Genomic DNA, 25251 nt, shown 5'->3' with positions numbered 1-25251 from the left:
GGACAGAGAAGTAATTACACATGAAAAGTGGACAGTGTCGGGTTTTTCCAAAGATAGATCTGGATTTGGGACACAGTCAGTAGCTCTTCTGTTAAGAGACATCTGCTAGGTTTGATATCATGCTTATAGACCACACCCCTCATATGGAACAGCTTCTGCTGAGCATCTCCCTTCCCTTTCATTAGCTCAGTTCTTCCATGTACCACTGGGAGATCTAGCTAGTTGTGAAAGCTAAGCTCTATTCAAATATGGGAACATTCTTTAGAGTCCCAGAAGCTTTTGCAAACGGCCTTGCAGAGTTTCCTGAAGACTCTGATGTGGGTTTATAAATAGGATTTTGTGGGGCATGTGCATACTGTGGTATTTTTCAAAAATGTAAGGCATCCTAACTTGTAACATCAGTGCCTTGGTCCTTAGTTTTTTGTAGTTATCCAAGCAGGATAATTTATCTTATAAAATACAATGTTGAAAGAAAGGTACTCACTAGGGGAAAATGCATTTTAATTTATGGGTATATAGAGAAAGACATCCAGCTTTTGTTTCTGAACTTCAGCAACTTAAAAATAGCCAAATACATATATTTCTGGAATAATAATAAAGAAAAACGCTTTGGGCTGAGACATTTTATGCTAAGCCACAGTCCTGCAGAATTTTATGGTCGAGTTATAAACCTCAAAAATATGTGCTCATAATGGAAATCCTGACAGACCCTAGTAGGTGCTCCTATAATATCTTGAATTCAATTTAGAAGTGGTTTTCAATAATGCGTTCCCAAGCCAGTCTTGTTGGGCAGTGCTAGGAAAAATCTAGTGTTGTGTGTGTCCCATGTCCCCCTGGTGCAGCTCACTGTGTTTGATGAGAGTGCTGGTGCACTGAGGCAAAACATCCAGAGTTTCCGTAGCCTGTGGCTGTCAGGTCCCCAATATCAGAGACCCTATAAATGTCAGGCCTAAGTGCACCTTTAATTTAACAAAACAATAAATTGTCGCTCTGCAATAAGTTGTTCGTTTATTGCAAATGTGGTTTGTAAATGGCTGAAAATTCTGCTTTTCTTCCTAACAGCCATGAACCATAGAAGTGTTTTTGGGAACACTGGATTTTTTGGGAGAAGGGAAGAGGCAGCCTAGATAAGGAGTCAGATTAAGATGGGAGAAAAAAACAATTACTACCTACTATAAACCCCTCCCAGTCACTACCAAGCTGAATTAATATCCCTGCTCCCAGGACCTCAGGCAGAACCAAGGGCACAGCTCACTAAGAGCACGTGTCTAACTGTGCAGGAATGAAATCCAACCACACCTGTGTTAGTAGTTCCAACCTTAGCTTAGTCCTCCAGCACCTGCTTTGATCCAGATTTCCTTTGTGTCCTTGTCATCACCTGCACCCTTCACATTTATCCCCCTGCAAATTAAGCTGTCAGAGAGCTTCAAGGTTAGCCTACGCTTGTCTTTACATCGTCAGTGGAGAGAGGTAGTCACCTTCAAAGGTTGAGTCATTCCACCCAGCTCTAGAGCTAATGACCAAATATATATAACACACGCACTGAAGACCATAAATAACTCAAATACTATCACACTGAGGTTATTAGAGCATGTAAAATAGCCTTAGAGAATCAGAGGTCAGAGCATAAAGCTGGGAGTAAGGTATCTCTGTAATTTTTATATAAACCAATCTTACATTTTTGTTCCTGCGGTTCTGACGCAATCTTCCAGACTCCAATATCCCTCCCCCACAAACCAGAATGGCACGTGGGGTTCATGCAGTCATCAGTTAGCTGGTATTAAAACCTCAAAACCAAGTGCATTATTATGAGAGAAATGAAGAAACTGGGGTCCTTTCCAAACCCTTCAGTGAGACATGCTGACATAAGAGAGTTCAGATGGGTGGCAGGGATGATGCTCCTGTGTTCCTCCAGAGCACAGAGTAGGTACCAGCTAGAAGGAGCCAAGTAGCCAGGGAATGAGAATGAAGGAGAAAGAGCAACAGGAAACAGAGGTTGACACAGAGCACTGCAAAAGCAGGGGAAAGATGGAAGTAAAGAAAGTGAAAGACAAAATTTCAGAGAAAGAATGACTGTAATTTGGTGAGTGGACAGTAAGTCTGAGATAAAAGGAGAAAAAGAGAAATGAAAAAAACTTGTTCAGCATTTAAGTTGAACTTTACTGAGCATTCCTTCATTTTAATGCTTTTCACATGAAACTTCTGTGGACTACTGAGTTTGGTAGAAAAGATAAAGAAGTTGCTAAACCAGTGCAATGCTCCAGATGAAACGACTGGTGAAGAAAGGGGGAGGAGACTGCGTTAAATTTTCTATCAGTACATACACAACTGTGCAGGAAAACGTGGAATACTGTGCCTGCCAAGGAAACATGCAAAGTGCAAAGGTGCTGCAATTATTTTTAATAGGATCCATTTCCCTGATTTATTAGTAGTATTATTTCCAGCCACTGCAACTAAGGCTCAAGGGAAGAGCCTCCAGGCCCCGATGCTACGTCTCAGCCTACTAGCAGTGGCTGCATTCAACATGCCCACATCAATCTGAGCATGGCAGATCAGATACAATGACCAAAGTCCTAACATTTACTTCCTGCCCTGCCTTAGATGGAAAAAAAAATTCTTAACATCAGAGAGGATCAAAAGAAGCATCTTCAGCATTTCACAAAACCCAAGACAGTCCAGTTCATCACAGCAAGAAAGAAATCTGTCCCCTTCCACCACTTAGAAATTAAAAGCTAGGATAACGAACTCTGCAAGATCCACCTCAATTTTGTTGCAATGGCTTCTCAAGCTTTTATGAACCTTTGTAACCCAGGGAGATGCCTGGCAGGGTACTAAAAAAACATCCCTGGGCATGGGCAAGGTGAGGTAAGCCCCCTCTGAGACTTGATGACATAACTTTTTTCAGTGAGAGCTCTCCAACAACACCAGAAAAAGGGTCCTTCCTTTCAATCTGTGGATATTCAAGCTTTCCAGCAGAGTAGGAAAAATAATCATGATGAATAGTAAAAGGAAATTGTAGAGGGATTCAAGAGACAAAAATGATACTTTCCCCACCTATTTTGATTGTGCTGCTCCACACAATTAAAGCCTTGTTTCAATATGGCTTTAATTTCACAGCCCTTGGTTTAGATCCCACTCTTCTGTACACTGCACTTGCTCATAGAGTAGCCCCATTAGTAAACTACATTTATGCTAATGGACTTGCTTGCAGGGATAATTATCACAGCCCTTAGCCCTGGTCCTTGCCAGTGTGAGCACGTCAGGAGGGGTTGGTATAGCATTATAATTATACAATTAGCCTTGTCATGGCAAGGAGCTTTGGGAATAGAGACATCTTGAAGCTTAAAATGTGGACAGCTGATAGATGACTGTCATTAAGCGCCTTTGTTCACTCCATGATGGAATAGTCACTGAGCTGTAGGGTAGGCTTCTTTAATGAAAAAGAAAAACCTGGAACCACAGCCACTGTCCTCCACCTCTTCCCAACCTGTCCAGTTACCCCGGATTCCTCTCATTGCACACAGCTTCTCTCCCATCCCATCTGTAGCAGTGTAACAAATCCTGTCTCTACAATGACTCATTCCTAATCCATCGAGTCTTTATGGAGAAGAAAGGCTCCTCACCTCACAGTGCAACCTCACTTGCCACCAGGCCTCCCTGCTCAAAGCCTCCCTCACTCCAGACATGAGCAATGCAGGCTGAAACTCATGGAATTTAGGATGTGAGGTAAGTGCTGTACCAGCTTCTGGATCAGCTTCTCAGCTGCATAAATCAACACTGATCTTTTGAATTTCACATTGCCTGTGAGTTTACATCCAGTTGAGAAGCGCTGCCCTAGGCAGCAATAAATACACCTTTCCAAAAAGCCTAGCATGGAGAGAGGCTTCAGGAGCAGGCAGTGGACAAGCCCTGCTTTGCCAAGAGAACTGCAGAAGGGCACAGAGCCCTGGAACCTGAACAAGCTGAACAGGACATGTAACAGGGTGGCAGAAAGAAGCAGCAAGGAGGCTTTGCAAGAGCCTTTGGCTTGATAGCTCCTGGAGGCTTCCAGCTGCAGATATGTACTTCTGGCAGGGAGTCCTTAGAGAGAGCAAAGACTCCAAGTGTGCTGGAATAATACTCAGCAGACTTAAAGATGTGCATCCACTTCATTAAAATTCAATCCTCAAGTTCCTCTCTCTTTTTCTTTCCTAGAGTGTTTTCAGACATTGTTTTCCTGCATACCCGGATAACTGATGCTGTGCAGGGCTTTAGTTAAGGTAATTTGAGAATTCTTTTATATCGAAAAGGTATAAAAAGTAATCTCCTAAGTACTTGATTTTCCTTCCATGACATTCCAATGTATCAACCTACTTCTTCTTTACCTCGTTAGTATTCTGAGGGGTTGTCAAAGACTTATTATAGTTCAGAACACAAAAAACAGGTCTGGCAGCCCCTGGGGGATACAGGGTAGAACAGAGTGGGGCACTAGCTTAGACCCAAGAGAGCTGAGCTCTCCTCCACAGGCCAGATGTTCATAGACAAGCTGCTTTGTTTTGGGAAGATTGCTTCCTGACTCTACCTCTGCCTTGACTTCTTTGGGGCAGGAAAAGTTCTTCTGCATTTGAACACTGCTCAGCAAAAGTGGCACAGATGTACTGCAAATCAACAGCAGCGAATGAAACCATAATTGTAACAGAACCACATATCCTCCCAGTAAAACAATAGATATGACTGCCCAGGTCTATGTTGAAGTTACAAGTGTTGTATGTAACAGTGCAGAAGCAAAACTGCATTTCTAGATGCCCTTGAAAGAGACAGAGAGCACTCGGCACAGCACAAAGGTCCACAAGAGTAATTCCATAGAATTTAGGCTTATTTTCCACTAGAGTAACAGAGAGCAGACACAGGCTCAAATAGAGGTGCCTTAGTTAACCTCATCCAGTGACAGTGCAAGAAGCTCTTCCTGACTGAAACCTCACGGTTTCTCCCCTTCTTGAACACATTTCCGTAAGAATTTCCTCACTCCCACACCTGTGGGTGGGTGTGTTTGGGCAGCCCTTGCTGAGAGAAACTGTATCAAACACATTGAAATATCAATGCACGCAGCACCTTTTTCTGTTCATTTGTTCAGTCTTTGTGATTTACATGCATCTGACATACAGTGGCTGAGAAGAACGTAAATTCAGCTACTGAGAATTCACTTCTAGGGTTGTGCCATCCTTACAGCATTTGATTCTCAATCTGTTTCTCGAGCAGCCAACACTAAGGATGTTCATTAAGTGTTATTCCTTCCACCCTTCCACCCCCTAAGGTCACCAAGGTTGTCACTCTTGCTCCCACTCTACAAAGTATCTTGCTATGTGAGCACAGTTTACTCCTTTACTGGACATCAAACTCCACATAAAATTGCTGTGCTGATCTCAGAGTTACAAGGTTAAACTATCAGTTCCTAAGCAAGACAGTTCACATTCAAGTGAGATACAAGGAGGTGCCTTGTGTATCTACAAAGCAGAAGGGAAGAACCTCCTCAGACACAGCTGCTGTCTGACAACCATGTTTTATGCAGAACGATTGGGTGCTACTCTGTTTTTACGTCTTTCATCTGCAAAATAAGAAACTAAAGCTTCTGGAAGAAGAACACAATTACCCTACAATGATGTAACATGACAATAAATTCAAGACAATCTGTATAAGCAAAAAGAGAAAAAGCACCCAAGCTTTTTCCAATTGGCAGTAGATAATACTTAACAACTGCCCTGTCGGCAACCTTCCGAAGTGATCTCTAGAGCCATATAGCGGTTGGCAACCAGGAATAGCATCCAACTAGTTTCTGCATCCAGTTGTACAGAATTAGAGACATATGGAAATGAACAGCCTGGCAGAACAAGTGAACTCTGAAGCAGTGACTTCAATAAATAAATTCCCGTACACCGGCAGATGGAGAAAAGCAGTTAGGGAGAAACTGTATTGCAGCAGCAACTTGATTTTAAACAATTTGTAAAAATCAGCCTTAACTTCAGATTTGAAGCATTTCCTTCAGTCCTCTTCTTGTTTGGGAAAATTCTCACCACTAAAGCAGGGATGGTGAAGGTAGAAAGATGTATGCAACAAAAGACACCAGAAGCTGCTTCAGGGAGCAGAGAATAGGACTGGGGAGTCACTCAATCATTTTTGCCTCTTATTACATTGCTAATCATGTTTTTGGTATCTTTCAGAAGGACACAACCAATCATTTCCAAAAGGCTAGGAAAGCAAGACGTGGAAAGACATTCTCAAGCCATATGGCAGAGTCTGAAACGTGAGCACTGTGGAACACACAGATCTCTCCAGCAGTGAATGGGAACTTGTGCTTGATGCAACAGCCACCTTCTGCACTAATTCTTCTGGAGACCAGTCTACTTCTAGGCAAACTGAATCTTTCCTGTTTACAGGCTGCAGACTGATTCCCAGTCATTGTTAAATGTGACAGATCAATGGAAAACAAGTATTACTTTTATTCCACCTTTTGTGATAAGGGGTCTCCCTGTCTGGGGATCTCAAATATTATTTTTCCTACCAGCTGTGAAACATTTTCTTGTATATGTCTTCTAACCCCTACCAACATTATAGTCTATCAGATAGCAAGGGAACAGGCATTCATTCTAGTATCCCACTAGAAAGCACAGTGCAATGCAGAAAATTTTGTGCAGAATTTGCATTACTCTTACACATTATATGGTATGCACAGACTCTTATGTCCCTCTCTTTACTCTCTTCACTTAATTGTTATATAGGAGGCTGTGTATCTTTATGCATGGATGAAACCTGACAGCAACGATTTTCAATGCACAAGGACTACAAAAACAAGAAGAAAATAAAACTTAAAGGTATATTTTTATGCTTTGGAGTCTACTTCCACAACAGGATTGCACCATACTGGCATGGCATGGAAGCACTACCTGTGGTGAGCTTCTTAACCAGAACAAGCCATCCCCTATTAAACACAGAGGAGAAAATACTCCAGACAAACTGGGATAGCCCAGAGCTAATGAATCAGCTGTATGGACCGAGTACTGCACTTCTTCAGGAAAACAGTTCCTTGCTGCTGTCCTCTTTATGGGGGGCCAGGTGGATGAGATTCATGCTGCAAACTGAGGTCAAGACAAAATTAACCCCAGGATTACTGTGATGCAGAAGATGATGAATTTAATTAAATTTCACTAAACAACTAAACTTCACTACACTCCATCAATAATAGGCCACCTTTTATTGCAAAGAAAGCCCCTTTCTCTTCCTGATACTTCATCAGTTAATATTACATGTATGATCTCACTTCTTTGCACTGCTTGGTTACCCAAACACCTCAGAACTCAAATATCTGTAATACTTAATCTCCTCCTCCCATTCGCAGGGTGATCAAGAAAACAATGATTTTCCAAGAAGTGTACCTAAATCCAATTCCTGCATTAAGCTGAAACCATTTACAATAGGAATCACCTTAGAACCTGTTTCACTTTGATAAGAATCACCATGGGAAAGTCAGGACCTGCCTTCCACAGATCCTCCCATACCTCTGTCAGGTCTGTTATGGATTAGGTTATCTGCTTCACTAAATCAGCTGCCCACATAAGGTCCACAGCAAAGCAAGTACAGCCATTAACCCAAGGAGTCAAGGGTCATACACATGCACAAAATGAAAATAAAGGTGGATTACCTTTGCATGGATGCCACTGTGTAAATGTTTTGTAATACATAATAACAGCCACTATCAAAAGAGTAGAGAACAGATGGGAGGGAGGTTGTGTTGAGAAGAAGGACTCAAACAGGAATATGTATTTTCTCTCACACCTCCTTTGGTCTGGTAACAACTCTAAATAAACTTTCGCAAATCTTCAGGTACAGACAATCCCCACCAGTGTGTTCCAATACTCCAGGCAACTCTGACTGCTTTACCACCACAGCACAAGGCATTAACATGCCTACAAAATGCTGCAACATCAGATTGTGAGGTTTGGATTCCCCCCACCTCTTTTACAGACCAACTCCTCTACCCAGCATTATGGTTGCTTCATCTACTGGCACCTTCAGGAAGGTTTGATCGGATTCTGGATGATCTAGCCTGCATCTGGATGATAAAGGCTTCGCTCTTGCTCCTAAAAAGCCCCAGGAAGGCAGAGAACATTACACCACGGCAAGAAAAGCGGGGTCCAGCCCTTGAGACTTCCCATTATGCAGAGATGAGCAGTATTACCCTCCAGCCTCAGCTGTTGTGATAGTTTTAAACACAGTAGAACCACAGTGGTTCCCCGAGGAGTGGCATGAAGTGAATATTCATCTTCCTGGCAGTGTGGGGGCAGACAACTGACGGCGTATCAGAATTTAACTGGTAATGCAGATTCAGAAAGGTTGAAAAATACCATAAGGTTAAATCCGTATGTATGAATAGTGAACAACAGAAGAGGCTGAAAAATCACCCCGTATTCAGCCCCAGATGTCACATGGGGGGGCTTCTTCCCTCACCGCCCTGAAAGATGCCCTCCCATTAACACTAAGTTGGAAAAACAGTCAAGAAAAACACTTTGGTTTATGTACTGACAAGTAATCTAATACTGTAAGCAGCCAAAATAGTGTGTTTCAAGAACTACCCAGCCTTCTTGAAAACAGAAGCAGCCCTGAAAAAAAAAAACAACACTAACAAAAATAGAAGTCTTGTTTAAAAGTTAGTTATGAAAATGACAAAAAAAAAAAAGAGAACAGCTTGAACTACATACCTTAGCTATTTGGACACACCAGTTCAGCAGGAGCTGGGAACCAATATTATCCTTATGTTCATGAACATAATCCAACAGGCAGCCATGAGGCATCAGCTGAGTGACCAGTTGAATGGTTGGGCTCAAGCAGACGCCGAGGAGTCTCACCAGGTGTGGGTGGTCCATACTGGCCATGATAAGAGCTTCCTGTAACAATAAAAGTGACCCAGTTACTCCAGTAACTTAAAGACTCTATGCATAAGATATTTCCTATTGCGCCTCTAAAGGGGATCGGTGTCCTCTAAGCACCATGAATTCCTGTGCTGTCTACCCAGTGCTAGGTATACCTGGGGAACATCCAGTCTGATGTACTGCATACTTGATGTAGTGAGTCCCAAACAACAGAATCAGACTATCTGCACAGATCCAGTCATGGTTCAGATCTAAAATTCTGCACTTCCCTACATTCCCTGTCCCATTACAGCCACAGAAACAAAGATGTAAGTGTGATACGCTAAACTTTGCTTTAAGGTCTCTTTGGGCTCATTTTACTTCCCATAATTTTGCTTCCTAAATACTTGTGGTCAATGCATGGAGCATCAGCTTCATATTAGGCAAGCAAACTATTGCCTCTCGTGTATAGCAAGATGGTCAGTCATGCCTTACTTCACAAGGTATTCGAGGAAAGTGTGCCAAAACGTCCTACTGGAACAGAGGATTTATGCTCAGTGTTTGTAGACTTAAGCATGTAACATTTATATGTTGACTGATGCTTTCCCAAAGTTCAACCTGAAAAGGTCTAAGAATCAGGAGGTTTAGTGTGAGCTTTTCAAATGTGCCTGATGCTCTTAAGTCCCACTGAAAGTCAGCAGATTCATTAAGCCATTAGGATATGACCACGTTACCATCTCATTGACTGCTGCACAGCAATAGCCTAAACCAGAGCTTGTGACAATGCAGTAGTAGCCCAGGTGCAGCAACACTCCTCCCTGTATCCTGATCCACAAGTAAATCACTACAGGAAGCAGCAGCTTTCTAAACCTGAGCCTCTAAGATCAGCCCCTGATTCCTCCAAAGTCCTCTTTCAACACATCTTGGATGAGTCATTTTGGTTTTTTCCATATTTCAGTTTTTCACAGAGTAAACAGGAAATAATATTCCTTTCTTTCTTCTAGACTTTGTCTTTTCCAGGCAGAAGTTTTCAGCTACCAAGCTGGGTTGTCCAGAAACAAGGATTTAATCTTGGCTATGCTATTCAACCCTAAAGCTCATGCTACTGACAAGTAGCAGAGAAGCTCTGTATAAAAAACCTCCATAACTGTTCTTAGAGCTAATGCTGCCATCACAAGCAACTGGCATTTAAATGCAGCAGGGACAAAGCTCTTCTCTTTCATTCACTAAGCTGACTCCCCCATTTCAAGACCGCTTCATCATGGCAATGGAACAATGAAAAGGGAGATGAAATTGTGGCTTTGTAAAGCTATTTTGGTTCTCTGGTTTTTGTTGCCTTTTTTTTCCCCCAAAAACCCTGTATATGACATCTTTCTGACAACTTACAGAATAACAGTTGAAATAGTACCAAAGAGAGAAAGAAAGAAAAAAGGATGAGAAAAAGCTGAAGCTGTCATCTCAGGAACATAGGAACATAGCATACCCCCAACTCATAAAAGTTGGATGGTTTTTTTCCCTTCCCTATATTAAGGGGAAAAAAAAAAAAAAAACAAACAACCAAAAAAACCCCAGTTCTGGCAAGTAGGCTGAGTTTGTATTAAAGGAAATTGCTCATCATAGTACAAAGACTATTTGAAACCAAATTGCAGAGTATTTGCATAATAGTTCTCTCTCTTTCTGTCCCTTTCTTTTTTTGGTAAAACAAAAAGATGAACAAGACACTAATTGTAGGGTTTTTTCCCTCCCAATAAGAAAAGAGCAGATGGTCCCCATTGGGGGGAGCGACTCCTTTCTTTTTCTTCCTAAATGTATGTGAAGAATAAATAAATGAATAAATGAGGGCTATTTGATGGAATGACGGAGGAGCAGATTTGAGGAAGATTCCGACACAAGAAATTAGAAAAGGGATCTGAATTTAAGTAGGTTTGCTCACATTCAGATTACTGTAGTTCCTACTCGCTCAACTCTTAAGTATGGAGTCTCCTTGAAACAATTTTAGCCTTTTTTCTGCTGTGACTAGAAAATGTCCCCGAAGACCACCAAAATAAATACCTGTCACCAGGTGCAGCATCCAGTTTCAGAGCACAAAATTCCTCTGCCTCATTTTTTTCTTTTCACCCCATTCATTTTTCTCCTGCAGATGCATAAGGAGATCGTACTTGTTGCCTACTCCCTCTCTGACTAAAGGTAAGAGTTTCCCCAGAACGGAGACCTGGAATACTTTTCTTTATAATGAGGACTGATTAGAACAGAGACAAGATATTCTGTTTGCCTACCAAGGAACCAGATAAGACTTTGAAGCATGTGCTCCCTTACTCTCCAGCAACTCACCATTTCCAAGTCTGTCTGAGTCCAAAGGAAAGACACTTCTGCACAATAATAAAAGCAAACAGTGCCATTTGTCTTGTTCTGATGTTACGGGAAAGCACATACTTTTGGGGAACAGTTCCAGAAAAAAAAATGTTGTTAATAAAATATTATGGACTGCTCCATAATGAATTGAGACACACAACAGAGAGCAAGGAAACCTTCATTATAGATCTAAGCCACTAACAGATACCAATTTAGCATGAATTTTGGCTTTACATAGTTTTTCTCATTAGTAAAACTACTGGTGTTTTTCTGGAACTTGCATCTACAGGAGACCTAAACTCAGGGCTATGTCTATCCAGCACAGCACAAACACAAAGTAAAAGAGATTGCAATTGTTCTGCTAGAGCCTAATTAGACAAAACAGACAAACAACAACAGAAACATTACGACTTAGCAGCATTTTAAAAATCTGTTCAGCAAATAAGGAATATGAATTCCTATTTCAAAATCTGTTTGGACACTAACGACCCTGCAGCTACAGTTTCTGTGGCACTTGGGTACTCTACTGAGTGTTTTCTACATATTTTCTAAAACGTTTAATCAGGTAAGACACCTAAACTCACAAACTCGGCTGGGTGGCACTGACATCTTTCAAAACCAACCTCTGCAGTTTTCTGAATCTTTTGGTAGCCGTGTGCCTGCAGATCTTGTATCTACACTCAATTGGCACAATTACATGAATGAGTTTGAAACTGTGCCTATTCTAATTTAATGGAGAGGAAACTGAGGTAGAGAAAAGCATAACCTACTATCCACAGTCACATGGGAAGTCTGAAGCAGAAGTGGGAACAGTGCCCCAGATCATTTTAGCTTTTCTTTCCTGAAAAAATTCCTTTGACAGTTGAAATATAAAAGGGATGGAGGGGAGAGAAATGATTAAGATACGGTACTTCATCTTTCCCCTAGGAGTCAGAGTCTTTGTAACACTGGCATCTGAGAAATGGCAGGAGCAGGGACAGTTTTGAAAGGCTCCTGTTGGACATCAGGTACCCTTCTTCGTCTGTCTGCAAGAGCAGGAAGTTTATCACAGGAGTAACTCTCCAGCCAGAGCAAATCCCCTTCTGGAGTAGCTGCTCAGGTATTACTTGCTGCAGCACAGCTGTAAGCCAGCCAGCTCAGACACAGGGAGCAGCTCTGGAGCTCAGCCTGCCTTTACCTCCAAGATGCAGGTCTGTGGTGAGCCCTGACCAGCTGAGGCTCGGGTACCTCAAGGTCTCAAACAAGTTACTTAAAAACAAGGCTTTCCTTCTTCGCAGCAGTGCTTGCAGTGTCAGTGTATCTGAGAGGAAGGCTGGCAAAGAAAGACTTTATTGCAGGCAGCTTGGCAGGACCACTGTTTGTGTCCCCCCAGCCTCACCACAGGTGAGCTGAGTTGAGCCTTCCATGTTCAAGTCAGCATTACACTTCTCAGATATGCTCTTTTGAATAAAGAAATCACATCATGTTGATCATTTCTCTCTTCAGCCCCTTTTGAATGTGGTTGTATTACTGCTCCATTAAGCTCAACTCCTGTGATTTATATACACAAGCCTACATTAAACAACTAAATTAAACCATGACATAAATGTTATTTTAATGGCTCACATAGATCTGCCTCCCATGTGCACAAGAGCACATCCCAAAGAAGGGGGAGTTTCTAGGTGCCAGTGACCAGACCTATGACTCTGCTTTCTGTCAGCAGAGCTATGTCAACAGGGCTCTGAGGAGGTGCAATTGCAACTGGAAAATCCCACGCAAAACTGTTTCCTGATCTATTGCTTCTCTTGAGCCACATGAAGATATCCATCTGACAAAGAATTCAGTTAGCACAAAGTCTGAAAAATCTCTGATTTCCTAACCTTCTGCTTCTAAATGTTCTTGCCATAAAATGCCCTCAAATAAAGCAAAACAAAGAAACCCAGAAAAGAACAACCCAGCTGTTTTTCCTAATCAGTGTCGAGTAAATAAATGTACTTAAAAGCTGACTTCATACCGTGCTGTGCATTTTTCTGAAAGCACAGCTGTGCTGTGGTAACAGGAAAGAGATTACATTGAACACACTGCTTTTCACATTAATTTTACATTTCTTTTAATGGCTGGGACAAACACCTGCCTCAAACGCATGTCTGACCTGCTGCAGGGCACATCCAATTACAGTCCAACATATATTTCAATGCCTTTTGTTTGTCTGCTAGGTCTTACAATTTTTTTCAGGTTATAGCTGACATAGCCTATTCAGTCTGCACAACTACTTAAGCTACGAGATAGCACAAATATACACTTAACAATACACATGCCCACACTGATTGTATGACAATAACACCCATTGCTACACTTCCCCTGTATTCCCTATGCAAAATGCTGTTTTCTTGGCCTTAGAACACTACTATACTTCAACACTTGGGCTGCAAATTTCACCACTCGGGCAGATACTCTCTGGAAAGCTGTTGTGCAAATGTCTCAGTCACTTCTGAAAATGAAATGAGAGTTGCAGCTATAGGGACCAGCAAAGGATATTGGAGTCCCACAGTAGCAAACAGAGGCAGGACAGTAACAGAATAAACTGCCATAGCTGGTTTTCCAGGAACTCTATTTTATAGTCATCAGGAATGAGCACATTAATATGGCACTTCCAGGCAAAAGTCTTATTTGGGACTTGGCAACAGCTTCTATAACCAATTTTACTGCTGTGTAATATGTAATACAGTGAATACACCTGAATGCTGCAGAGTCAGCCCTGAGGTTACTGCTGCAGGACTGAGCTTGTGCAAGTATGGCAGCACATCCCATGTCCTGAGAAAACAGGTTTGTATGACTGCGCCCTTGTGGGAGATGGTGACAACACTCAGGTTGTGTACAATGTTCTCTCAACTTCTCTCTGGAGAAGCAGGACCCAGGAGCAAATGAACAAAGGTATTTAAAAAAATAATCTTTCTATACATTCACATCCATACTCCAAGCATAAAGCAAGATGAATGTTTACAGTAGGTACAGGTTCATCATCAATTGTTGCACGGAAGTGTAGCAGTGCACATCCAGGTCCAAATTCTACGTTAACGCTCACCAATTGCTTTTTCCGTGGGGAAACACTGAGTGTGGCTGGCACAGCAGGAAATAACTAGAGGTCTAAATCAAGGCCCTGTCACTAAAGAAGTCGAATGAGCTGTTAGCCAGAGTTTTGCACTAACCACCATCTCTGTGAAACTCCCTTCATGCTTGTTTTGCTTTAGGAAGCCATGTTAAAGAAGCTGTATGTGACCAAACAGAGTGTGTTTCCTCAGAGCCAGGACAAACTCCTATGATTAAAGAGCCTACAGATTTAGAATGGGTGCTTTTGGACTTCATATCTTTTGGATGTAAGAGATTTGAACTTTTTAGTGTTTGGTTTTCAATAAGGAGCTTAAGCAGAGGTCTGTTGGGTAGTAAGTGTAGTCACTGCATACTTAGACTGGAGTGCAAGTGTTTTGCATCATTAAATGGTGAGATTAACTTATTTCTTCAGAAAGTTCTGGAAATTGGTCTGTCAGGTTTGTCATTACACCAAGAACTCTCTAGGATAAAAACTAAAACTGAAAAACAAAATAAAATTCCACATCAGGGACCACACCCTGTAGTCCATCACGCACAAATGTGATGGAAACAGCATAAGGCAAGTGCCACTCACTTGGCTCCTATCAAACTAGTTCCATCAGGAGAAGGTGGCTCTGGATCAGTGTCCCAAACTGCATTCAGGCTGCAGCCTGGTGATGAGCAAGGCATGGTACAACACTGGAGTAGTGTGCTCTCCACTGTCCAAGAGCAGGGTTGGTCCCTGGCTGGCCTCTCACTGCTGAGTGGGTACGTGGCCTTTTCTGGAGGTGGTGTCTCTAAATGTGCTGCATTTCTCAGAGCAGGCAAACCCTCCGAGACTCCTCTGCCTGTCACAGCACTTGCACACAGCAGAGAGTACATAGTCTGATTGACTTTGCTGCAGAGACACAGCCTGCATTGTTGACACTGAATTCCAACGCAAGCGACTGCCCCGTGTGATTCAAATGCATGAGAGAGATGCCCCACTTTCCTCCTAACACTTGAAACCAGCACAATTCAGGGATTTGAAAGCTCTTGCTCTTGAAGGTGATGCTTACAGACTGCTGGGTCAAATCTGCCCACCTTTGGGAAGCCGAAGGTCCTACTCATGCAGGAACAGACACCTTCATGTGCTCACAGAAGCAAGTCTGGGTCACTATATATTTTGGAGTAATATAAAATAAATTAGAAAAAAAAAAAAAAGAAAAAAAGCACTCCAGTGATCCTTGTCTTGCAAACACTGAGGGCATGGACCTCCATGTTGACTCCAGCAGGACTCAGGTGCTTAAAGTACATATTTAAATGCTTGAAAATATAGGAGATACATTTTGTAGAACCCACACACTATACACTTCTTACTTCTCCCTGCTTTGTACCAATTAAGTCTCCCAATTCATCAGAGCCTGAGTTAGCAGAGGAGGAATCTCAAGCCTAAAGGAACAGACCTCTAGTGTGCAACAAACTAAGTGAAGATTTTCCATCAAACATTTGGTCAGGGGACAGCTCCCACCAGCCTTTCTGTGAACCTTGCCCAAAAACACTGATTATGGTGATGAGAAAGCCCATTTTCAGTTCACTTTTATTCATAAATAGCCAAGAGTTCAGGATCTCAGCAACTAGAAGTGTTCCCACTGAAAGTTATCACAAGAAGTAACAGTGGGTTTCAGGCTGGAGATTCCCCCTTGCAGATCAGGTGTTAGTGGTTCAAGAGCACGCAACACCTCTTAGTAAAAATATTGTATCATTCTGACAAATGTTTTACTTACAGTTTGTGACACACATCACTATTTCAGAGCAGTCTGTCAAAAGTGATTTATTTCTTACTATTTTGATGCAACTAGCAAAAATGCTTGAAGTTTTAACCGTACAGTCTAACAAAGCCATCATTTCAGCAGTATTCGAATGCGAGGGTAAACAGATCTTGTCCCTGACCAGCTTATACACATTTTTAGCCTCAGCTGCAGATTCCTTTCAGAAGGAGGGAGTTATTGCTTGGATTTTTGACTTAAGTGAGTGATGGCGAGATCTTAAGAATGAGTGACAGACAAAAAAAAAAAAAATCTATCAAGTTCTCACTCCTTTCTGAAGAGTCTTCAGTCATTGCTCTGATATTTTCTGTTACTGCTGAAAAGCTTCACTTTATAATCACACACTCAAAGCTCCTTCCTTCTTCAGGATCAGTTTAAAGGGATAGCATCAGATTAAAACCTAATTTCATCAAGTGTGTAATCAACATTAAGAATTGTTTTAATCAAAGATACATTTTGCCTGTAATGCAGGTATTTCACCTCTCACTACTGAGAATTCAAATCAGACTCATCTCCACCTTTCCCTCATCTGCATTCAGCTGCATGCACAAGGGCATCACACTCAGGACTCAAGTACTGCAAAGGGATGATATTTAAACAAGGAAAGTTTCACTGGACTATTTGGTTCACAGTTAAGATTTTTTTTCTGACCAAGCCGTCATCAGTGAGCCACAAAGTCCTCAAAAGCTGCCTCACATTCCCTGTGTCACAGCGCTTCCACATCACTCTGCCTGCGGTTTTCTCCTCAGCTTCTACAGCTCTTCCTCCCACATTTTCTTCCCTACTTTCATGCACACAGTGTTAAATATTCCAATTTGGATTTGACAACAGTCCTATCTAATAAACATAGTCTGACTCTTAAAACAATTGAAAACAGAAATTCACCAGAGTTCATTCAGCAAATTTCAAAAACAGGTGCTTCAATCACCATTATATTTCAAAAAAACATCTTCTAGCTGAGGAACTCACTGGAATATCTCTCACTGAAAAGCTTCAGCAGAAACTCTTCCTTTTAGTTTCAGCAAGTGAGTAAATATATTTCACCAAGAAATATTTGTTCAATATTTTGCCAAGAAAACAATTCATCAATGAAACTAATTTTCTCTCCTCATTGCAAACACCATTTCCCCCAAACATTTTAATTACTAAAATAACTTCTCAGAGGACTTGTGTCTTTAGCAGGTGACTCTGGGCACTGACCTAAGCCAACCAGAATTCATTTTAAAAAACCCCAAAAAACTACTGGCTTGGGTTCAGAAAACAAAGAGCAAAATTCTGCTTTTATGTACACAGATCATCCCACTGAACTCCATCAAAGGGCACTGCACAGACAGCAAAAGCACCTCAACACCGGGGAATGTTTCCCAGTAGATTCAGCCGGGGGGCTGCCTATGCACTGACATTAGTCAGTAAATGGAAGCCCAGAGAATTACCCCTATCTAGACCCTGTTCCATGTTCATCTACTTAACCGAGGTCTTACATTTCCATCAGATAAACTGTTCTTTGACTGTACCTCAGCTGTTGCCTACCTTTGCATCGACTCTGCTCCATATCACAGATTCTCCCTATGCAAGCCCATCAACGAAAGTCTTCAAAGCTTTTATTGAGCAAATGCAACAGAGCTGCAATTTGCCAACATAGCTCAAAAGTCTCTTCTTAAACATTTCTGTATTATTTGTCATGTAAAGCATGAAGATAAAACCAGGCCCTGGTCCATCAGAAACGTACTTAATTCTATTTCGTACAATGCATATTTGTCTCTGTAATTAAAAGCCTTCAAGACACACTTGTAATCACCTTGCAAGTAACTAAGAGCTATTCTCTCTCTCTTACTGCTAATACACAATTTGCCTTATATATCAAGTGTCATCCAGTTTCTTTAAAATACGTGACCTGGGGGACAGCACTGATGACAAGAGATGTTTGAAAAGAACATTTTAAACACATTCTCAGTGGATAAGTAGACAAAACAGCTGAAAAAACTGTCTGAAAGAAACACCTCATATAGTATTTGCTTGTTTAAGTAAACATTCTGAGGTAATTTAAAACCAGAGCATAATTACAAATTAATTAAAAAAATAAAGTAATTTGCTTAGAGATAATAATCATTTCTCTGCCCTTTATCTGCTGTGTCTATCTGGATTGAATGCCTTTCAGGACAGGGACAAGCTCATTGTATTTTCAACAGGTCCAAGAGATGCTGCATATTACAACAAAAAGTAACACGAAAGTTAATATGGCAAACGTTGCTCTGCAAAACCTTTTTAATTTTGGAACTACAGTTTCAGTATTGAAGGACTAGGCATTTCAAACAGCAATTGCTGCTCTGTGGACTGCCAGCCCCAGCATGACCTCAGCTCTATCCCTTTATTCCAGTTACTGCAGTGGTATCTAAAAGGTATTGACAGAATATGACAAAGATTATCAGCAAGCCAGTCAGGTACCAGATTTCCGTCTTATTTTTCTCTTACAATTATGGGACAAGCAGCAATAGGGACAGCTGACTATTACTTGCAAATAATATGTAGAATATTAATATAAACAGATGATAATTATTTTTATAAATCTGTGATGTATCAGAGGTGTCTGGATCGACGCTGAGACATGGAAACAATTTTTGAAGGGTTATCTGCAACAAAGCACTAAGGGAGAAGTATTCCAAACTACAGTATTCTGAAGGTAAAATATATTTCAACAGTGATACTTCAAATTCAGCTCCTGCAAGCCTGAGTTCCTGTACCCTTACATTCCTATTAAAAACGGTCACAGCATGAGTCTTGGATTTTTTTTTCTCACTACAACACAATAACCCTTGTTCTCCCTTAACTTTAAGTTGACTTGGCACTTTGGCAGCATAAAACCAAGTATGACAAATACAATGCATTGATCCTCCAGGGCCCTTTGCCCTTGCTTACTTTCTGCATTGTTGCTGATCTGTGAATTGCAGCACATGCTGGAGCTCACCCAGCCCCATCAGCCTGCCTTCATGACAAATCTGATATGGAATAGCCTGCCCATCTGGCACTGAGCTAAATCACAGACAAGTGTGCTTCAAAAATGATTAGCCAGCATATTCATGCAGTTTTACAGCCAGCTCCTCTGACAAATATCAAGACATTTCTTCTTCAGTCTTTCCCTCAAACCTCATTAGACTCACCTTTAATCTCAAACTACTGATGGTTTGTTTGGGATGTATTACAGTTAAGCCTGTGGAAACAGTACCTCTCTTTTATTAACAGAGGTCCCATAAAAATCTGCGTTTTTTATCTGCGTGGTAACATTTTGGCATACACGTTGCCCTTTGGGAACTTAAACATTAACATGTGCCTATTTTATATTGCTAATGTGAGCTGGAGGCACAAAGAAAGAATGCAAAGCAACAGGATCTTTCTTAAATACAGGTTTTTAGTTTCTTCTAGTGGTAAATCAGCACTAATCACCTGGTTGTCAGCACCAAACGCTTCTTTAAAACTGGATATTTGTGTCAGCTTCCTCTCACAACAGATCAAGCATTGTTCAAGAATCTCATTTTCCATTTTACCAAGTTTTGTCAGTTTTATTTCTGCACTTTGCATCTGAATGTCAGAAAGACTGTATGAAGCATTCCAGTATTCCTGCTGATGTTTAAGGAAGGTTGTTTCTCACGTTTGTAATGACAAGTCTTTCAGCTCCAGACTTCCACTCCAGCAAGATCTGTGCTTACAGAGGTATATCTTCCCCTCTGCCTTAAATCACACCATTCACTTGTGCAGATGAAAAGACCCACACCTGCAGGCAGTATCCTCCTGGGACATGAGTCCCCAGAATTCATGGCCTTACAGCATCAAACAGAAATTTTTATTGAAGTGTGTAAGATTACTCTCCTAAAAGCCCAAATTCAGATACAAGTACATAAGTCCTGGGAAAATATGAAGCTGGAGGAGAGCATTCTGGCCCAGGTCCAGATTTAACCCATAGTAAAGGGTGGCAACACACAGCACAATGCCAAGAACAAGCCCTCACAGTACTGTATGTAACAGAAAGCTCATCTTGGAAATACAAATCCCACAAGCGTCTGATTAATTAAACTATTGTGTACCACTTATGATACTCACAGCACCACTTCTCTCCCTCTTATTTTTTTTTTTAATATTCTCATCTGTTGCCTGTTTGGTTTGTAGTTTTTCAAAAAAGCTCTCTTCTACTGTGTCCCGATAAAACAGTGGCAAATATGGGACCCTGACCTTCGTAAAACGAACATATACAGCCAAGCAAATAACTGACTTCGTGTTTCAGTAACCAAGCCCAAAAGTGCACTTCAAAGCAACAAGTATCAACCCTGTTATTGGGGTACCTTATACCTTTAAACAGAAAGTGTAATACAGGACATCAGTTCAAAACGTTTTCTTCATACACACACACACACACACACACACACACACACTTTACAGCCAAAACTAATTCTTGAATTTGATTAGAATTTTAAATAGTTTCAATGAATCCACAGCTGTATTTCTCAGTGAATAAGGTAACACTCCCACCAGATCTTCTCCCCACTCACAGATTTATCCAACCTCATGCAGGGATTCCAAGTCATAAAACAATACAAACTTGAAATAAGGAGTTCTGCAATTGCCATAACAAAAAGCATCTGAATATACTTCCTACCTCATTTAGGAAAAACTCATACTGTCAGTCATTCACTAAAGCATGGGATTCTTCCTTAAACCTGTGGCAGACTTCTTGGAAGGATTACTCCAGAGGTGAGGTCCTGGCCCTGCTGAATTCACTGGCAAATTCACAGCTCTCAGAGGTTTCACTAGAGCTCAGATTTCCCCCATCACCAGGAGCAAGCCAACTCACTTTCGCTCACTGTATTTTCCAGTTAGAGTGTTATGCCAGCAGAATTGTTTCCAAACAGCCTGGCTTGTTCGTCTATGCTTGTACTTCATCCTTTCTGTGTCTATATTTTCTCACTTGCCCTTGCACATGGAAAATTAACATCCCCCCGCACATACACATACATTTTACCCTCACATTCTATGCAAGGAAAAATTACTGAAATAAAAGGTTACAGGAGAAAATTATTATTTAAGATGGAAATAACAGAAATGTAGCCTTGAAACAGTTAATCTTCAGATGACTAAAAGCAGTTAACCTTCAGCAGTGATCAGATTTCCAGCTTCTGTAGAGGCTGATCACTCTCGGGGCCTGTGCATGGTATGCAGCGTTCTCAAGGACAGCTTGATTTCTGGCATCTCTGGACAAGTCGGAAATTGTAATTGCAATCACAGTGAGCTTCCATGCCTGGAACTGACAGGCAAACAGCTTCCCCCTCCTAAGTGGCTCTACTTATACTTACAGTGCGTGCAAGTGGGAGTGGGGAGGCTGCACAAAAGGGAGTCTACAATCAGAGGAGTTAGGTCACCCCTTGCCCCCACCCTCAGCAACTTGACGTGATGGAGTGAAAACCTGTTTCAATTGCAGCTGGAGCGCAGTGCCAGGCAGTTCTGACACAGACCCTTAATGCCAGTTGGAAAGGAGGATGTTTACATAAATGACAGCAGAAGAAGATAAGGAAAAAGGTCTCATTGCTGCCATAAAGGATTTCATTTGTTCCTACAGTTGCCCTTTAAACTGAGGTTCAAGATGAACTTGGTGGTATTTCCCAAGTAAGCCAGGCAGTCAGCGGAATGACTGTGAGGTGCCTGGATCCAGCTACTGTTAGTACTAACATCTTTTCAGACTTTCAGAAGCATCTACATGGTCTGACCTGAGTCAAACACCTGGATAGGCAGTACCATGAGATGTGTACAAGGAATTAAAAATAATCAAGGGACAGACAAAAATATTTCTCCAGTCACTTATATAGTCATGTAAGGCAGCATCTTACAAGGAGACTGAGTGCAAATGCATCTGTGTCAGCTGAGAAACTACACCACAGAGTGTGTCTGTAGCCTCAAGGGCTCTGTGAATGCCACTGCGGGCCAAGGAAAGAACCCAAAGTCCAATGCCAGTGGTGGAAACCAAGAAAAGGTAAGTCTTCTCTCACCTTCCCCACCTGACTAGCTAGCTGTACCTCCAGTGTACTTCCCACAATGGCATCTAGACATACCCGAAGAAACAAAGAAAGCATCTAGACCTATCCATATCTCTGTGGGTTTTCAGCTGAACAGGAGATAAAACTCTCTTTTGCTAGGTGGCTATATGATTTTTTTTCTCTTGAAACCTCTGAAGATAAGTTTGATACTGATATCCTCAAGTCAAGGACTTGTCTTTATTATAAGACAATTTAGAAAAAGCTGTTTCTTTCTGCAGCACATCTGACTGCTTTATTAATTTAGTTAATTAGGCCAGATGTAAAGAAAAGATGTGGGTATCAGCCCCTTATATGCAGTTTTAATTTGTTTACTGCATGCCTGGTGGAGGTCATTGTCACATATTTGCACTTTGTGTGACAAATTCTCTCCTGCATACCGAACACTACTCCTACAGACAGCAGGGAACTGCAGTGAGTCCAGGCCAAGGCAAGAAGCCCCTAGATCTTAATTATAAAACCATAGAAGAAATAACTGCCTCTGAAGCTCTCTTACCAGGAAACAAATGAGAATGGGAAATTTATTTCCAACCATAAATCCCAAACCCTTCAGTTTAATTTTTCCCAAGTTAACTTTCTCACCTAGCTAAGCAGCGCTGCCTTCTATTATTAGCTCCTGGCCCAATATCAGCTGACCACCATCAGTCAAACTGTCTTCATCTCAATGAGCTCAGGGACTCCCAAGGAACTCTATGTATGCTGACTTGTGCTTGCAGCCTCTAATTATTTCCTAACAGATAATGGAGCATTTAAGTTCAGAGAGGATAGATTAAACTTGTAAGTGGATCAAAACCCTGGACAGAATCAGAGCTCACAGGATTACTTGCTGGAAACATCGGTCTTAGAGGGCTAGAGAGGGAAGACTGACATCAGCTGTCTGTTTCCTCAAGACAAGTTTATTTTCTTTAGCCTCAAAGGCTGTTTGATATGCTCTCCAATTGCAGTATGACTTTAGAATCTATTACATTACCAGTCAGGCATCTGGCTTGATGTTAAACCATCTGATGAGGCCAATGGCTACTTGACTTATCACTTATCATAACAGTCCAATAAATTGAGGCTGAGGAAGGGAAATTGTTTTCACAATGCACCCTGAAATCTGGTTGGTGGGAGGGATGACAGTGGTTTTTTTTTAAGTTATGTGTTGTTATTAAATAAGCAAAGAATCTATGAAGTAGTGCTGCACCTCCCCAAAGAAGAATTCTTTCACAGATGAAGGTGAAAGAACTGTTTTAAACACTGCAACGGACAGACTCATTTCACAAACTCTTTCCCTGGTCCTGGTTTCCTGCAGTTTTAGGATTCACGAGGTGAAAGATGGTGCCCTGCATAGATCGGAGATTCTGTATTGATGGAACTCCTGGTTTTTTGCTTATTGTAATAGCAATTGCCAACTCTCTGCCATCATCATGTGACCTCTCAGTGGCAGCTATACAATTTTCTTATTCTAATCTCTTTCTTTACTCCTTCTTTATTTTCTTAATCTTTTTTATTCCTTTACTCTTTTCTTAGTCTCTTGTGGGTAACTTAAAACTGATGGGTTGTATTTTACTTAAGTTGTGGTTGTCATGTGCTGGGTGCTTTAGTGAAATGCTTCTCCTTGGCTGTATGTTACTTCTGTGAACCTTTTGCCAAAATGCTTATTTTCTTACTAAATTAAAAGAAGTCTCCTGTGAAAAGTCTGTGGCTTCTTCTCTTTATGCGAATTCAAGGTATTAAAGAACTACAAGGCTTTGCAAAATATTCCGTGGTGAATTACTTTGGAGTCTTAGACATAAGTAAAACACCTGGGCAGCTCGTGGCTTTGACCCAGGGCTTTAAAATAACTCCCTATTCCACTGTCAAGTAGCCTCTTAGCTGCATATTTGCCTTTTTGTCTCAGTACAAGCATGTCTTCCCTGCCTAAAACTCAGGCCCTTCTTAAATTCTGTTACCAGCCTTGGGGTGAGGAGCAGGATGTAGTTCCCTCCTGATACCCCTGTGTCTGCTGGTGACTCCCTCCCAGGCACACTTGCAGGCAGACCAGTAGCAAGAGCACCTGCACTCTGGATTCAAATTTCAGCCCCCTTCTGGGGACAAGAGGTGTGACCAGCCAAGTAGGGAGGAGAAACTATAACCCTCCAGTTTAAGCACATAACCATTTCAACACCCGAGGGGAAAGTATTTTAGATTCCGAAATTATTCCAGAAATAATACATACTCAGAAACACGTGGAAAAAACGTAAACCTACATTTTACAAAACTGTAACAACATCCTCAGCGTGGTGAAAACAAATGCATAAAAGCCCACGCGTACATTCTGGTTCTGCCCTGAAGAAGGCAGTCTGGGTTACTTTGCAGACTCCAGGTTGCATTGTTGTAACAGACATACATGGACTGCTGCAGTGATAAAAACTATGTAAGAACACAGGGAGCAGAGCAAAAGAAAAGAGCTGACTGGGAATGTGTGGAGAAAGACTGGAAAAAAGACTTTGCTGCAACTCCCCAAAGAAAAATTCCAAATAAGGGATGTGTTTTTTGATGATGGTCAATTCATCATCCCCTGATGGGAACGGGTGGGAGGCATTTGGCCCTAGTAGGTCTAATATCACGCATTATATCATTATAGTCATTACCGATCCATTAGCGGGTGTTCAGGGTGCTCAAATGACAGCCCAGTAGCCAAATTGTTGTTCTTTACTCTTTCAGCATAACATTTAGCAGAATTTCAGGAGCTCACAGAGCACTTTTAGACTTGCATTCTGCCAACATTGGAAGTTTTAACCAGAGCTATGGACAGTGCCACTAGCATCTATACCAGCTATTTCTGTAGACACTCAAGTGTCCCAAGTGCTCCCTTCTGTACACAAATCACCGTTTACCAAAGGTTTTCCATTTTCCAGAGCCTCTCTAAAAGGAATGGTAACTTTTGCTTGCAAGCACAAGGACATTCACAATCCAGGGAAGAAATAACTGCTGACAGAAGCACACCTATACTTGACAAGGACAAAAAAATGAAAGTCAAGGGCGTGACTCATATAATGACACCTCCTTCCCACTAATCTCCTCTTCCCATTCCCTACC

General features: G+C 41.5%; 1 protein-coding gene across 4 annotated transcripts in view; it reads right to left on the bottom strand.

Annotated features, from left to right (window-relative positions):
- ERBB4 (erb-b2 receptor tyrosine kinase 4) overlaps positions 1 to 25251 on the bottom strand; it is a 605247-nt gene that overhangs the window by 89698 nt on the left and 490298 nt on the right. For all 4 annotated transcript variants that reach the window (XM_039381400.1, XM_039381402.1, XM_027735643.2 and 1 more), the window contains exon 20: positions 8733 to 8918. In XM_039381400.1, coding sequence (XP_039237334.1) covers positions 8733 to 8918 — 186 coding nt within the window. The remainder of the gene's footprint in view (positions 1 to 8732; positions 8919 to 25251) is intronic.

This window comes from Pipra filicauda, unplaced genomic scaffold, assembly GCF_003945595.2.
Source record: "Pipra filicauda isolate LSUMZ 115617 unplaced genomic scaffold, ASM394559v2 scaffold21_size4447388_pilon, whole genome shotgun sequence".
NCBI lineage: Eukaryota > Metazoa > Chordata > Aves > Passeriformes > Pipridae > Pipra > Pipra filicauda.
The sequence above is the reverse complement of the archived record's forward strand: the minus strand, read 5'-3'. Positions and strand labels throughout refer to the sequence as shown.